Genomic DNA, 16,770 nt, shown 5'->3' on the forward strand with positions numbered 1-16,770 from the left:
GAAACACCGAGACCTGTTCCACGCACTTCCCCTCAATAATAAGGATCAAGAGTGTTCATTTTTACACTCGTTCCCATTTCACCAGCGGCAGTCCAGAGACAACCATAATATGATTTGCAACAGGCTGATTTTAGGCAGCGAGAACCGGGAGGGGACACATCCTTGAAAGGCGAACAGCTGGCATTAGCCCCCATTTGAGCAAACAAGAGGGGATGGTCAATGATGGAACTCACCAGGGGCGATAAAGTAATTGTGAGATGCAGGGAAGACTGACCGCACAGGGGCAGAGGTGGTGGAAAAGCCGAGAGGGGAGAAACGCACCTGAAAAGACCAGCGGTTGCAAGTCGCACGGTGCAACCCTATGGCAGAGCATGTCTGTATCACCCTGGAGGAGCCCGTATGGCGATACGGAGGATGGAAGGATGGAAGAGCCAGTCTCAACACACCCACACACCCCTTCCATGCATTAGACCGCATGTCACAATTTCTCGGAAGCATGTATCTCTACTTCTGCACACTGATTATTGCAATAAAGTTACCGGTACATGAATCTACGGTAAGATAACAATAGGGGCAAGGGATGACACCCCTTCTGTTGTAAATGTTAGAATCCCGGAAGCCAAGACCCAATCTGGGGGCAAACACTCTTTGGGTGAGAGAGCCCCAGCTGAGATTTATACCAAAAAACACATAACAAAGAAAATAGTTGGAATTGAATATAGGCTGTAAAACCTTAAAAATGTACCCTTCTGGCACCACCGATTGTGGACGGGATCCGTTCCGGAGCTCCGGTCAGATCCTGAGGTTTCTGCAACCAGAGGGACTGCTTCTGTGCATGAGCACACGGCGGTAGACTGCCTCTGCGCATGCGCATGCAGCGAAACACTTCCTGGTTGGCCGCTTTCGCAACCCGAAGTTTACATTACCCAAGGGTAACGTAAGCCGAGGTGCTACTGTATTATTATTATTAACCCCTTCCCACATCTGCACATTCACTCAACATTTTCATATGCACTGAAGTATTGTTGGGCAATCAAGATATTGTTTTCTGTGGTCTTACCATCAAATTCTGAGATAGACTGCGTACCAGTTATACTCCTAATAATCTCATCAAAGCCTACAGTCCCGTCACCTGTAAGGAACAGAATAGCAGATAAGTTGAGGGGGATAACTTGTACCTATGTGTGGGAAATCTTGTTCTTATTTATTCGTTTATTTCATAAAATTTATCTACCGCCTGATTTCTTAAAAAACAAAAACAAAAAACAAATGTCCCAAAAGCAGTTCAGAAAAGGAAAAGAGCAAAACAATAAAAGCATCCGTTAAGAACAATTAAAAACAGCTATTTAAAACATAATAATAATAATTAAGATCAACAGTAAGCTAAAAGCAGATTAAAACACATGTAAACATTCTACATATCTGGGTAGGCTTCTCCAAAAAAAAAGGCTTTTAGGAGGCACCGGAAAGAGTACAATGGTGTCAAAAGGCAGGCGTTCCAAAGCGTAGGTGCTGTCAGACTAAAAGACTGATTTCTTATAACTGTGGAACGAGTATTATGTGGCACCAGTAGCAGCCAGAGTTCTGCAGAACGAAGAGGCTGAGTGGGCCTTTGTGGGGTAAGGCGATCTCACATTTGTTCTTGCAAATGTTTCTGCAATCAATCTTGGCACCAAAAAATGATCAGCTGGTTATTATTATTATTAATCCTGCTCTTCAGCCAAAAAGGCTCCTTGAGCAGCTTACAAATCACTTTTCCCCCTGACATCCAGTTTTCCATGTGAATGATGCTATTGGTATGGTAGAAATTCAGACATTCGGTTTTTGCGGGCATGCAGTTATACAGCCCTAGGCACAAGTTAACTATCTCAGTGCAATCCCAGACTTAGGTGTGGGACTTGGTAGGAACTCAATATTCTATAAGCGTGTTTAATGTCTAATGTGTATGAGAAATTGGGGAGGGGGGAAGAAGGGTGATGTGAAATACTCAGGGCCATATTTAGGTTCGAGGAGGTCCTAAGCTACTGAAGGTAATGGGGCCCTTTATATGTCCAGCTGTCCTTTGTCAACAACAAATTGTCGCTGTTTTTTGTGTTGAATATATGCTATATGGTAATCTATGGACCTACTAGGTATCTAAAGCCATTTGCACATGCAGAATGTAGGCACCCTATATATAGAAAGGAGCAAACCAGTGATATTTCAGGGAGCAGGCTAGCAGGCCGGGCCCATTATTTACATCATAGGTGCCTACACAACACAAAACACTGTTGCTGTATGTAGGATTTATTTTATTTGTTTTTTATCTTATATTTTGGAAATGTACATCCAGGTTTTTTTCCCTTTAAATTTTTTGGGGCCCCCAAGAGAGTGGGGCCCTAAGCTATAGCTTGTTTATCTTATATGTAAATCCGGCACAGGACATACTGATGGCAATGTGGTTCATTAAAGCAGCAAGGGAAAAGGAGGCAAAATGACAGTCCATGCCCACAGGCTTACAATGCAAAAAGAAACAACATGGCCCCCATCAAGTGTCCTGAACTCACCTGTGACTGGAACTGAGTGGACCAGCTGCTGCAGTTCCTCTGGTGTCAATTTGATGCCCACATTGGCCAAGGTTTTGGGCAGGTCATCCACTTGGACTTGGTCACCTCTGAGATTACTCATGGCATTCATAGTATCCGTCAGCACTGCCAAGGGCAGGAGGGATGAAGATGCAGTTGGTCATTTTTCATTCATTTGGAAGCAAGCCTAAAACTACGGCTAACAAAGCATTTCCTCCCTGCAGGTGGAAAAGTAGTCTGGCCATTTATTGGTAGGAAAGGGTTAAGCGCGCGCACACACACCCCACACACCCAAGAGACTAACTCTCAACCTCCTATGGCTGATTTGCATTTTATAAAGTCGACTATCAGGGCACGGAATCACAGAACTGAGCATCAGCTTTGAGCTTGAGATTGCTAGGGAATGACGACGAAAACATGTTTTCTGGGAAAGCCTTCCCCAAACCTCCTGCCCCCCAGATGTTTTGGACTACAAATCCCATCAACTCCAGCCAAGGGGCAGGGATGATAGTTGTATTCTGGAAGGTACCAGGTTTGGCAAGGCTGACCTGGAACCTGATGAACGGTTCTAGGTACCGCAACAAGGAAAGATCTCTCAGTTGGCAGAGAGCCATAAAATAAATGGCTGGTTTGTCCTTACCCGTTGCTTCCAGGAGTTCTGGTAAGAGCATATAAACCCTCATGAATTCTGTGAAATTCACCCTGCCGTGACCTAAAAGGCGAAGTGTAAATCAGAAAAAAAAAATAGCGCAAATCATCCCAGCCTGTACCAACCTAATCAAGATTTGGCCCCTGCACAACTGTCTTTTTCTTCAAATAATAATAATAATAATAATAATAATAATAATAATAATAATAATTTAATTATACCCCGCCCGTCTGACTGGGTTTCCCCAGCCACTCTGGGTGGCTTTCAACAAAACACTAAAATACAATAACCTATTAAACATTAAAAGCTTCCCTAAACAGGGCTGCCTTCAGATGTCTTCTAAAAGTTTGGTAGTTATTTTTCTCTTTGACATCTGATGGGAGGGTGTTCCATAGGATGGGTGCCACTACCGAGAAGGCCCTCTGCCTGGTTCCCTGTAACTTGGCTTCTCGTAGTGAGGGAACCGCCAGAAGGCCCTCGGCGCTGGACCTCAGTGTCTGGGCAGAACGATGGAGGTGGAGACGCTCCTTCAGGCATACTGGACCGAGGCCGTTTAGTCTGCAAGAGACTGTTCAAAAGAGAATAGCACCTTCCCACCCAGACCCCACCCAGAAGTCTTACTGTCGGCTTTGGCTGTCTTCATAACTTCCTGCAGTAATTCATTGGCCTCTGGGAGATCCAGGGTCTTCAGGGTGGACTCAAGAGCATGGAGATTAAAATGGTTGCCCTTGAGCTTGTTCAGAGCCATACAGGTGAGTTGAAGTTCTATAAAAAACACACACTCCAAAGTCAACACGACGTGACAGAACAGCCCTGCACAATGAGGCCACAAAGGGTAGATTTGCCTTGTTCGATATTTATAACCAAAAAAGAGAGGGTCACCACAATGGCTATTAGCCATGATAATTTTAAAAAGTGGAACTTCTGGTTTTAGAGGCACTCTACCTCTGAATACCAGATACAGTGGTGCCCCGCAAGACGAATGCCCCGCAAGACGGAGAACTCGCTAGACGAAAGAGTTTTCCGTTTTGGAGGTGCTTCGCAAAACGAATCTCCTATGGGCTTGCTTCGCAAGACGACAATGTCTTGCGAGTTCCTGCGGGGTTTTTCCCTCCCCCCCTTTTTCTAAGCCGCTAAGCTGCTTATCAGCTGATCCGATAAGCCGCTAAGCCGCTAAAAGCCCTAATAGCGCTAATCCGCTAATCCGTCAATGGGCTTGCTTCGCAAGACAAAAAAAACCGCTAGACGAAGAGAATCACAGAACGGATTCTTTTCGTCTTGCGAGGCACCACTGTACCAGAGACAAAAATCATGGGATGGCTGCTCCGCTGCACTCTACTTATGAGCTTTCCAGGGGCATCTAAGCACCTTTGGTCCTCCAGATGTTTCTGGACTACAACTCCAATCAGCCCCAGCAAACATGGCTAACGGCTAGGGACAATGAGAGTTATAGTTCACCAACATCTGGAGGGCCAAAGATTCCCCATAGCTGATCTAGATGGGCACTGATGGATATACATAGCACTAGACTATATGAACCTTTGGTCTGATCCAATGAACATGGCAAGTCATGTTTTTGCAGTCAACAGCAAAGCCTTCACCAATCCTTTCCTGTTCCATGGATTTTCCTGTTCTTCCCTCTATTGTCCCTTACACATTCTCCACTACCTATTTTGTCAGCACAGGAAGCCGAGTTATATGGAGTCAGACCACGTAGCTCAGTTTTGTCTCCACGGACTGGCAGTCAAACCTGGGTGTCTCAGCACGCAAAGAAGATGCTCTACCCCGAACTACAGTATGTCCTTTCTTGCAGGCTTCCCCTTCCTCCTTTCAGGGTTCAATCTCTGGCATTCAAAAGAAGGGCTGCGAGTTCCAGACTCCACAAATTCTTTCAATTTTTTTTTAAAAAGAAAACCAATCACAGAAAGCCATGACCAGCTTGGGTTTTTTCTGCGAGAAGATAAATGAGTGTTGCTGTTTTTCCTGCTATTTATGGAGTTGGGTTGGGGAATCCAGTTTGGAAGGCTTTGGAATAGAGGTAGGTTAGCTTTGGGAGTACAGTGGTACCTTGGGTTAAGTACTTAATTCGTTTCGGAGGTCTGTTCTTAACCTGAAACTGTTCTTAACCTGAAGCACCACTTTAGCTAATGGGGCCTCCTGCTGCTGCCATGCCACCGGAGCACCATTTCTGTTCTCATCCTGAAGCAAAGTTCTTAACCCGAGGTACTATTTCTGGGTGAGTGGAGTCTGTAACCTGAAGCGTATGTAACCTGAAGCGTATGTAACCCGAGGTACCACTGTATTGTCATTTTAATCATGGTGAAATTGGTTTTACACCATCTCGCCAGATCTTTGTTGATTTTCCACCAGAGGGGGAGTGGGAATAGTTTCGAAGATATCGTTTGTTAAGGTTTCTAGTTATTTTATTTGTACCCCATGATATCTATTTTTTTTTAAAAAAGTCCTTTATTTATTTATTAAATTCAAATTACACGTTAGTTACAGTACAATTTCAGCACTGTACATAACATATATTAAATATACGGATTCCCCACATCTGACCCTATCCACCATTTACCCAAATACCCATATGACTTCGCTCACCCACGTGCATGATTTCCTTCTCGCTACATTAAAACTCTATCATTGTGTTCATATTTATTCATCACATTCACCAATCCTCTATTCTAGAATCATTGCATCTTAGCTTAATGAACTCAATCAGTACTTATCCAAAGATTTCCATTGGAGTAATACTGTACGATATATTCTTCAACACACTTCCATTCCTTTCTTAATTCTTATTTTGATTGCATTCTAATCGAGGCTGTCAGTACCCCATGATATCTAATGTTGGCGTGGTAGAGTTTTATTTTTGTGACATTAGCCAATTCTTTCTGGGTATGGCTTGATGTGTTTTTGGGTATGGTTTCTGGGTATGGCTTGATGTGTTTTTGCTCTATAAGACTAATTTTTCCCTCCTAAAAAGTAAGGGGAAATGTGTTTGCGTCTTATGGAGTGAATGCAGGCTGCGCAGCTATCCCAGAAGCCAGAACAGCAAGAGGGATTGCTGCTTTCGCTGCGCAGCGTTCTCTTGTTGTTCTGGCTTCTGAGATTCAGAATATTTTTTTTCTTGTTTTCCTCCTCCAAAAACTAGGTGCGTCTTATGGTCTGGTGCGTCTTATAGAGCGAAAAATATGGTATATTTCTCTGAGCCTTTTAAATGTGAAACTTTTAATATTTTATAAAAATGAAAAGAAGAGAAACCCAATCACAATCTTAGCACCTTGCACCTGTGAGTCTTCAAAGCCATATTTGCTATTTTCAGACATTTCTTTGCTTACCTGGATGAGTAATAAAAGTTGCAGTATAGGTTGTTCCTTTGAAGAAGTCCTTCAGATTCACAGTCTTTTTGCCTGAAAGTGGGGGGTGCGTGAAATTTACAAAAGATTCCTTGTCCACTCTCCTGGAGGCAATTCCTATTTGCCATAAACAACCAGGCGAGTGGCTATTTGCATGTCTTTATTAACGGCACTAGTGTACTACTCTCCATAACACAAGAGAAAAAGACGGTTGTTTTAGGAGCAATGGGATAGCCCCTTTTGCAACTGAATTGAATTTGAGGGCCTTTCCAAGCCAGCCTCACTTCACAAATACCCCCACTGGCCACAAAAGCTACTTACCATCAACATTGCAAAGGGTCAACGCGTCCGATGCCTCTTTTGGGGACAAGAAGATGTTGAAGCTGTTCAGGACCACCTGCAATCCTTCCATGCCTATCTTCCCATTTTCCAACTTGGCAAGGGATTCAAAACCATCTGTCAAGGCTGCAGGATTCAAGAGGAAGGGAAGGGAAGAGAAAAGATCAGGCAGACAGCAATCCAGAGGGCAGGTTAAGCTAGGTGACAAAGCTATCTATACCACAATGCTAGCTGATGGTAGCTTGAAGTGGCTTTAGGGTCAACAGCCATCTTCTTCCCCTGGGTTCTGAACACCGCCGGGAACTCTTGTTCAGTGTATATAAAGGTAAAGGGACCCCTGACCATTAGGTCCAGTTGTGGCCGACTCTGGGGTTGCAGCGCTCATCTCGGCCGAGGGAGCCGGCGTACAGCTTCCGGGTCACGTGGTCAGCATGACTAAGCCGCTTCTGGTGAACCAGAGCAGCGCACGGAAACACTGTTTACCTTCCTGCCGGAGCGGTACCTATTTATCTACTTGCACTTTGACGTGCTTTCGAACTCCTTGGTTGGCAGGAGCAGGGACTGAGCAATGGGAGCTCACCCCGTCGCGAGGATTTGAACCGCCGACCTTCTGATCGGCAAGTCCTAGGCTCTGTGGTTTAACCCACAGCGCCACCCACGTCCCGGCACTCTTTCCCACACACAACACCCATAAGCCTCTGGTTGGGAGCCATGACAGTTAGTGTAAACCGGGGGAAACCAGCCTGTGGTCCTCCAACATCATTGATGGTCAGGGATGATGTGAACAGTCCTGAAGGACAAATTCCTCCCTGGCCCCAAATACTGCAACCGATTGTAATCCACCCCCATCGCTCAGCCCAGACGCTTGAGGTCCAGCTCCGAGGGCCTTCTGGTGATACCCTCACTGCAAAAAGTGAGGCTACGGGAACCAGGCAGAGGGCATTCTTGGTAGTGGTGCCCCTCCTGTGGCATGCCCTCCCATCAGATGTCAAGGAGATAAACAACTATCTGACTTTTAGAAGGCATCTGAAGGCAGCCCTGTTTATGGAAGTTTTTAATGTTTGATGTTTTATCGTGTTTTTAATACAGTCATACCTCGGGTTACAGATGCTTCAGGTTGCTTTTTTTCGGGTTACGGACCCGCCGAAACCCGGAAGTACCGGAACAGGTTACTTCTGGGTTTCGGTGGTCACGCATGTGCAGAATAATAATAATAATAATAATAATAATAATAATAATAATAATAATTTATTATTTGTACCCCACCCATCTGGCTGGGTTTCCCCAGCCACTCTGGGCAGCTTCCATAGAAACCAAAAAACACTAAAATATCATACATTAAAAACTTCCCTGAACAGGGCTGCCTTAAGATGTCTTCTGAATGTCAGGTAGTTGTTTATCGTTTTGACATCTGATTGGAGGGCGTTCCACAGGGCGGGCGCCACTACCGAAAAGGCCCTCTGCCTGGTTCCCTGTAGCTTTGCATGCACAGAAGCACCGAATCGCAACCCGCACGTGTGCATACACGCCACTGTGGGTTGTGAACGTGCATCCTGCATGGATCACGTTCGCAACCCGAGCGTCCACTGTATTCTGTTGGGAGCCGCCCAGAGTGGCTGGGGAAACCCGGCCAGATGAGCAGGGTATACATAATAAATTATTATTATCATCATCATCCATAGCAAGGTCAGAAAACAAACACCACCCAGTGACGGGCAGGAGCCAGCCTAACTATAAAGAGGGTAGGTGGGAGATCCAGCAAAGTCCAAAGTGCCAGGTAAGAGGCTGGGATTCTTTACTCTGGGAACAGACCTGAGTGAAGTCCTTGAAGGAACCAGTTAGGCCCGCCCCCCCAAAGTGCCCACCCCTTGGTCCAGCCGCTATTGGCCAACTCAAATGTTCCCTGGCTGGCTGGAGAGGGTGCTATGTCTTCCCTTGTCTTGGGACCCAGCAAGAGACACTGTGGGAGCAGCGGGATGCCGCTGTGCTGCAATGTCGCCCACCATTGATGGTAAGCGGTATTGCGGGCCTAGGCTCCATGACCCGCCACTGTGCCACGTTCATTAAACGACCACTTGTGACGACATTCTTACCTGCCGCTGTTCTGATTTGATCACTCCTCGTCAAAACCCTCAAGAAATTAATGAAATGTGGCTGCCCAGCTTCTGCAAGTTACAATGGTGGTAAGAAGGGGATTGATTGAAAACGTTGCCATAATAATAATAATAATCATAATCATAATAATAATAATAATAATAACAGCCATCAAAAAAAGAGAGGCAAAACAGATGGGGGCTCTGCAATACTTGAAAGAGATGCCCACAATACAGTTATACCTTGGTTCTCAAATGGCATAGTTGACAAACAAATTGGCTCCCGAATGCCGCAAACCCAGAAGTAAGTGTTTTGGTTTTTGAACGTTTTTCGGAAGGTGAATTTCCGACACAGCTTCCACTTGAGTGCAAGAAGCTCCTGTAGCCAATTGGAAGCTGCGCCTTGGTTTTCAAACAGTTTTGGGGGTCGATCGGACTTCCGGAATGGATTAAGTTCAAGAACCAAGGTTCCACTGTATTACTACTGTTATTTTTCATTAAATTTACATACAGGGCAGTTTACAGTATACAAATATGAAATATATAACGTAACAAAAAACAAACAAACACCAAACCCTCCCCCACAGGCACATTTAAAAAGCCATAGATTGTTTTAATGCCTGCAACACCTTTATATTTAGTGTAATTAATAAATTAATTGATCCCTGAAAGAATATTACCTCCAGATACATCCTTTGTCTTACCAACTTTGTTTTGTAAATAAAACCTTTGAGTGGACAGGCGGAGACCACCCCCCAACCCCAGGTAAGCTCCCGCGTGGAATAAAGACACACAACACTGTGTTATGGGATTAAAATTGGCCACAACTTTAAGATTCAGATGTAGGGAGACCTTGGCTTAGGCCTTGGGCATTTATCCCTCCAAGTCCCCAGCCAGGGATCTGGGGAACATCAGGGTTCATATGGAAAGAGGCGGTCCTTGAGGTATTGTGGTTCTGAGCCGTTTAAGGCTTTATAGGTCAAAACCAGCACTTTGAATTGGGCCCAGAAACTAATCGGTAGCCAGTGCAATTGGACTAGGATTGGTTTAATAAGCTCGAACTGTCTTGCTCTGATGAGCAACCTGGCCGCTGAGTTCTTCACCAGCTGAAGTTTCCGTACCGTCTTCAGAGGCAGCCCTACGTATAACCCACTTTTGTCTCTAGACTTGCCCACACTGGTATGAACCTGCCAGAAGGCTGCCCACAAGGCAAGGTGGCCCCTTGGCTGAGAAAGATTCTTGATCCCCCCCCCCCGGAACAGATAGTTACTGGGAGGCGATTTTCAGACAAAGCTTATCTACAATGGCTAGCCACTTCTCTTCGGTTGACCACTTACCCGTCATTCGTACCGACTTCAGCACCTGAGCAATCAACCTGTTGGCCATGCGCAGGCCCAAGCGGCTGGTGGTGCCCTCCACAGCCGGAGACTCCCCCACACTGTGCTCTTTTATTAACTTGAGAGCACAGATGTTCTCCATGACGCCTGCAGAAGGGAACATCATCATCAGCATTTAAAAGTCACGTTAAGAGTGAAGGCTCTCGCTTGGAGACACCCTTTGCGGCCCCCTTGCTAATAAAACCCACCCTGGGTCAGGGTGGGCTGCGGGGTCAAGTCAGTACCTTGGATTACATACACTTCAGGTTACAGACGCTTCAGGTTACAGACTCTGCTAACCCAGAAATAGTACCTCGGGTTAAGAACTTTGCTTCAGGGTGAGAACAGAAATCGTGCTCCGGCAGCGCGGCAGCAGCAGGAGGCCCCATTAGCTAAAGTGGTGCTTCAGGTTAAGAACAGTTTCAGGTTAAGAACGGACCTCCAGAACGAATTAAGTACTTAACCCGAGGTACCACTGTAATAACTTACAGGGCAACTCTTAGTTCAAAGAAACAAACCCAGCTCAGGCCTAGTGACAGTGGAGTAGCGTGAGGGGTGCAGGTGGGGCCGGCCGCACCGAGCGCAACATCTGGGGGTTAGGGTTAGGGGGCGCAAATCCACGGGTTAGGGGGCGCAAATCCACAGGTTAGGGGGCGCAAATTACTTGCCTTGCCCCGGGTGCTGACAACCCACGCTACGCCACTGCCTAGTGAGCACCGCAACTCTTCCCAGCAGGGCCATCTTTAGTATATGCTGCGCCGGGGTGCAAAGAACTGCCCAACACCCCAATTTTTTTGGGGGGGCAGGCCAAAGTTCTTGAGCTTTTTTTAGGGGGGCAGCTCAGAGTTGTGGAGCTTTTTTGGGGGGCACACAATTCTCTCCCATGCCACTGTTGGTGGCGGGAGGACAGCAATCTCCGCAAATGCTTGGGAGGGAAGCTACGCACCTCGTGTGAACGGTGTGTGTGAGCTGGGCGGGCCTCTCGACGGCCTGCCAATCCCAGCAGCGCCTCATCGTCCACAGCAGAAAAGCCTGCGGTGCTCCAACGGGCTGTGCTCTGCTCAGCAGCGGCTGTTGGCTGGCCTGGCTCTTCAATGCCCGGACTCCAAATCTCGGCCCCAGACCCTCAGCCTGGCGCCCCTGAGAGCCCAAGGCCTGGGTGCCCCGCACCCCTAGTGCCTATGGGTAAGCCGGCCCTGCTTCCCAGTAGATCTTGCCCCGATGACACAGTTGCAATGACTGAAGATTCCCACCTCCACACAGATCCCAAAATCTCATCATCTCCCCAACCAAATGGACTCTTGGGCGGAAAGGTGCTTTAAAACATTTTTTTCAATTCATTATAAATGATTTCCTTTTACAGGTCCACCACATATGAAAGAACAAACATTCTAAGGTGTGCCTTCTCTACACACATTTGTGTATGCCCAAGATCTTACCTGAAAAATTTGCAAACCGCCTGGTTGACTTCATTGCTGCGGTCAGTTCCTTGACAACCACAGTCCCATCAGCTACAGAAGAAGCAGAGCAGTTAGGGAATCATTAAGAGCAGGCACCCCCAAACTCAGCCCTCCAGATGTTTTGGGACTACAATTCCCATCATCCCTGACCAGTGGTCCTGTTAGCTAGGGATGATGGGAGTTGTAGTCCCAAAACATCTGGAGGGCTGAGTTTGGGGGTGCCTGGTTAAGAGAGACCAAACAGTGTCATGCAATTTACCTCCGTCTCCTGAGAGGATAGCCTATATCACAAGCATTCCCAGCAGACTGTAATATGGAGAGAATCACACTGCCCTACAGTCACTGGTTGTCGTAGGCACAAGGTGATAATGTTTCTGGAATATTATGACTAGTCTAAAAGCACCGTAACACATAAAGTACCCACCCACTAAAGATTGTGTCCCTGCGTCTCACTCCTCTCACCTCATTTCACAATCAGCCTCCACTGGGGCTGGATCTATACAGATTATTTTTTTAAAAAAATACATCACAGAAAAACACGTTATAAAAGCTCTTAATGGAAAATCCCGTTGGTGACGGATCGCTGCTCTATAGCGCCACCTGGTGTCACATGTTTATAACACATAACAATATACAATTGACAAGCATAGCTGAGTCCTGGGGTGGTTAATTCTATCACAATAGCCTTGGGTGAGATGGGCCTACCCATAAATGTGGTGTAATTACTTGCCCTCTGAGAGGCTACCTACTGCATCTCTGTTCTACGTTACGTTAGCCTCCATCCAGAGATCACTCACTCTAAAGCCTAAAAGGATAGGGCGTCTAATATTTAATTTCCATTCTCTGTAATTGTACCAGAACATCTCAACTGGGTGCAAGCATGATCAGGTCACCCGTGGCTTCGTGCGGTGGCGGTCAATACCTTACTTACGTGTGGAGGACTCACTGGTCCTGAATAGGGTAACTGTGCCCCTGAAGGACCAGGTGCGTAGCCTGGGAGTCATTTTGGACTCACAGCTGTCCATGGAGGCGCAGGTTAATTCTGTATCCAGGGCAGCTGTCTACCAACTCCACCTGGTACGCAGGCTGAGACCTTACCTGCCCGTGGACTGTCTCGCCAGAGTGGTGCATGCTCTAGTTATCTCCCGCTTGGACTACTGCAATGCGCTCTACGTGGGGCTACCTTTGAAGGTGACTCGGAAACTACAGCTAATCCAGAATGCGGCAGCTAGACTGGTGACTGGGGGCGGCCGCCGAGACCACATAACACCGGTCTTGAAAGACCTACATTGGCTCCCAGTACGTTTCCGAGCACAATTCAAAGTGCTGGTGTTGACCTTTAAAGCCCTAAACGGCCTCGGCCCAGTATACCTGAAGGAGCGTCTCCACCCCTATCGTTCTGCCCGGACGCTGAGGTCCAGCGCCGAGGGCCTTCTGGCGGTTCCCTCATTGCGAGAAGCAAAGCTGCAGGGAACCAGGCAGTGGGCCTTTTCGGTAGTGGCGCCCGCCCTGTGGAACGCCCTCCCATCAGATGTCAAAACGATAAACAACTACCTAACATTCAGAAGACATCTTAAGGCATCCCTGTTCAGGGAAGTTTTTAATGTATGATATTTTAGTGTGTTTTTTTGTTTCTATGGAAGCCGCCCAGAGTGGCTGGGGAAACCCAGCCAGATGGGCGGGGTACAAATAATAAATTATTATTATTATTATTATTATTACTGGCCTTCCACCCACCTCAGAGTCAGAGGCAGCCAAGAAGAGAGGTAGAGAGAAAGGGGAAATTGCAGCGGGAAGATGGGCTTAGGAAGGGAGGAAGCAGCAGACAGAGCCCAGTCTCAGGCCAGAGCCTGGCCCAGTTCTCATCCCTAACAATTCCTCTTACTGAGCGGAGGACACCTGTTGGTGAGCCAGGAACATTTGTAGGTAAGGCGCATGGGTTGAAGAAAGCACAAGGTGTCTCATAATAAAGTTTAATGCAGCCTTTCTCAAGGTCAGGTGCTCAGATGTTGCTGGACTACAACTCCCATCATCCCTGACCACTGGTCCCACTAGCTAGGGATGATGGGAGTTGTAGTCCAACAACATCTGAGGACCTAACCTTGAGAATGGCTGGATTAACGTAAAGAGACTAAAGATGGCCTGGAGTCCTTATGCTATTATATCTTCAGGAAGGCTCCAGGGATGAGCAGGGCTTCTTGGCTCAGCAGAAAGAAGGACCCAAGCCTTTCCCCCAAAGAGGAACCAACTTATCTGACAGCCTTTATGTCACACAGCTCCACCAATCAGAAGCGGGCCCATCAATCAAAGTTAAAACTTGCAGCCGTGCATTCTGCCCTACTCACAAGCCACATATGGAAAATGTCACATGTGAAGTAGCTTTCAAATTACAGTCATACCTTGGATCTCAAACACCTTGGTACTCAGACGTTTAGCTCCCGAACGCCGCAAACCCGGAAGTGAGTGTTCCGGTTTGCAAATGTTCTTTGGAACCCAAACGTCTGATGGGGCTTCAGATTGGCTGCAGGAGCTTCCTGCAGCCAATCAGAAGCTGTGCTTTGGTTGCCAAATATTTTGGATGTTGAGCGGACTTTCGGAACGGATTTCATTTGACTTCCAAGGTACGACTGCACTGAAAGAGGAAGGAATTGTTGTCGCGCCTCCTCTCCCGGGTTCGGGTCCTGTGAACTCGGGACGTCCTTGGCAAAATGAGTAACATGTGTAAGAATGAATGCTCACCGGAAATTACCACAGAATTTATGGCTTGCTTTAGTTCTGGTCTAGTTAAATGGACCCCAATGGTTCTGAAGCAGGCCTCCACATCCGACACCTTCACTTTCTCATCCTTGAACTGGCTAAAAGTCTTGATGGCATTGTTCAGAACTACAGGGAGGAAGAGCAGAAGATGGCAAAAGTGTCGGCACTGATAATAAGAGGCATAATTTTAGAATCTTTTAAGGAGGACCAGAGACCTTTTCTAGTCTGTTTGAAAAAGGTATTTTCCATATTTGAAGGCTGCAGCGGGGTTTTGAAGCTTAAGGGGGGAAAATAGCTGAACATATTAAGAAACTTGTTAAAGAGGATAAAACTGGATATGGTGGGATTATAAAATGCAACTCTTTGAAATTTCGATTATAAACATTGATGATGGGTTAGCAGGAAGTCACTAGTAGTGTAGAATCGGATATAACTGTTGAGTGACAAAATGCAACTTTTAAGCTCGAAATAAATATGCGCCAATGAGACTGGTGACTGGGAGAGGACACTGGGACCATATAACACCAGTCCTAAAGGATCTACATTGGCTCCCAGTATGTTTCCAAGCACAGATCAATGTGTTGGTGCTGAGATTTAAAGCCCTAAATGGCCTCGGCCCAGTATACCTGAAGGAGCGTCTCCACCCCCATCGTTCTGCCCGGACACTGAGGTCCAGCTCCGAGGGCCTCACTGCGAGAAGTGAAGTTACAGGGACCAAGGCAGAGGGCCTTCTAAGTAGTGGCACCCACCCAGTGGAACGCCCTCCCATCAGACGTCAAGGAGATTAAAGAACTACACAACTTTTTGAAGACATCTGAAGGCAGCCCTGTGTCTGGAAGATTTTAATGTTTTATGGTTTTCGAACGTAATCCGTTCCGGAAGATCATTCAACTTCCGAAATGTTTGAAAACTGAAGCATTTACTTCTGGAAGCATTTACTTACGGAAACTCAATACGGAAGCCGCGTGGCACGTTCAACTTCCGAAAAGCGTTCGGAAACCAAAGCAGTTACTTCCAGGTTTTTGCCATTCGAAAACCAAAACATTTGACTTCTGAGACATTTGAAAAGTGATGTGTCACTGTATTATGTTTTTATTTGTTGGAAGCCGCCCAGAGTGGCTTGGGCAACCCAGCCAGATGGGCGGAAAATAACAACAAGAAAGAAAGAAAGAAAGAAAGAAAGAAAGAAAGAAAGAAAGAAAGGAAGGAAGGAAGGAAGGAAGGAAGGAAGCCTTCCTTAAAAATTCAGTTGCAAAGCCTTTCCGTCCGACTGTGTTGTACTCTGTGTCCCTCAGTAGGCCTGGAAGCCAGGGAAGAGACACCTTGTGGTAGGGGTGCAAGAGGCATGATACAAAACAGTCTCGAAATCTGTTCTTTTCAAAAAGCTGGATTTGAAAGAAATCTTCAACACAGGTTTCCCCCTCTAATAGCGTAATTCCCCACCCACCACTACCGTGTCCCTAACCTGTGCCTTCCCCCTCACCTTCCATTTCTGTGAAGCGTCGCAATTTGGATATCTTCTTCAAGACTTGCCCAATATCAATTTTCCCAGTTTCTGCAGAGGGGAAAGAGATTACATCGAACGATGGGACAGCAAGTCCTGGGACCTTCGCTGCCACTGGACTCTTCCTCTATTAAAGATCTCTTCTTTTATAGATTATGTCCCTCACACACCTGCAGCCCAAGGCACCTCGTGGTTCCCGTTGCCAGGCAACAGCAGGCGACTGAGAAGGCAAGACCAGGGCCTCATCCTCCCAAGAGGTGTCCTCACCCAGTAATACTCACTGTCAGAAGATGTCCTCGTGATTAGCTGTTCATACTCGCGTGGGTTTAAGCGAATGCCCATGCTCTTGAGGGTGGGATTGAGTTCGTCCAGCGAGATTCTGCTTTCCTGAAGGGTGTCAACGGCTTTGATGATGCCCTTCAGCACTAAGAGGTAAAGCAATGTTGAGTTTTACTCACGCTAACCAGCAACTGGTATAATGGCCCCTTGGCCAAAACATTAAAAGTGAACCTCTACACCCCTCATCCCACTTTGAGGCCTTTCCAAGAAGCAAAGAGCTAGAAGGATGGTCTAACCCAGCATTTCCTGATCTGCTAGTGTATTTTAGAACTAAATGAACAAGGAAAGTCTTCAGAGAGTCTAAAGCAGGCATAGGCAAACTCGGCC

The 16,770-nt window shown here is 46.7% G+C and overlaps 1 protein-coding gene across 5 annotated transcripts in view; it reads right to left on the bottom strand.

Moving 5' to 3' along the window:
- The window catches only part of LOC309516149 (uncharacterized protein), a 119,232-nt gene that overhangs the window by 60,402 nt on the left and 42,060 nt on the right, over nt 1-16,770 (bottom strand). For all 5 annotated transcript variants that reach the window (XM_082194642.1, XM_082194643.1, XM_082194641.1 and 2 more), the window contains 12 exons: nt 16,386-16,529; nt 16,084-16,155; nt 14,583-14,726; nt 11,823-11,894; nt 10,345-10,491; nt 9,008-9,079; nt 6,897-7,040; nt 6,558-6,629; nt 3,835-3,978; nt 3,205-3,276; nt 2,547-2,690; nt 1,061-1,132 (listed from right to left, as the gene is read on the bottom strand). In XM_082194642.1, the coding sequence (XP_082050768.1) occupies nt 1,061-1,132; nt 2,547-2,690; nt 3,205-3,276; nt 3,835-3,978; nt 6,558-6,629; nt 6,897-7,040; nt 9,008-9,079; nt 10,345-10,491; nt 11,823-11,894; nt 14,583-14,726; nt 16,084-16,155; nt 16,386-16,529 (1,299 nt within the window). The remainder of the gene's footprint in view (nt 1-1,060; nt 1,133-2,546; nt 2,691-3,204; nt 3,277-3,834; nt 3,979-6,557; nt 6,630-6,896; nt 7,041-9,007; nt 9,080-10,344; nt 10,492-11,822; nt 11,895-14,582; nt 14,727-16,083; nt 16,156-16,385; nt 16,530-16,770) is intronic.

Source organism: Podarcis vaucheri, assembly GCF_965113315.1.
Source record: "Podarcis vaucheri genome assembly, chromosome: 13".
NCBI lineage: Eukaryota > Metazoa > Chordata > Lepidosauria > Squamata > Lacertidae > Podarcis > Podarcis vaucheri.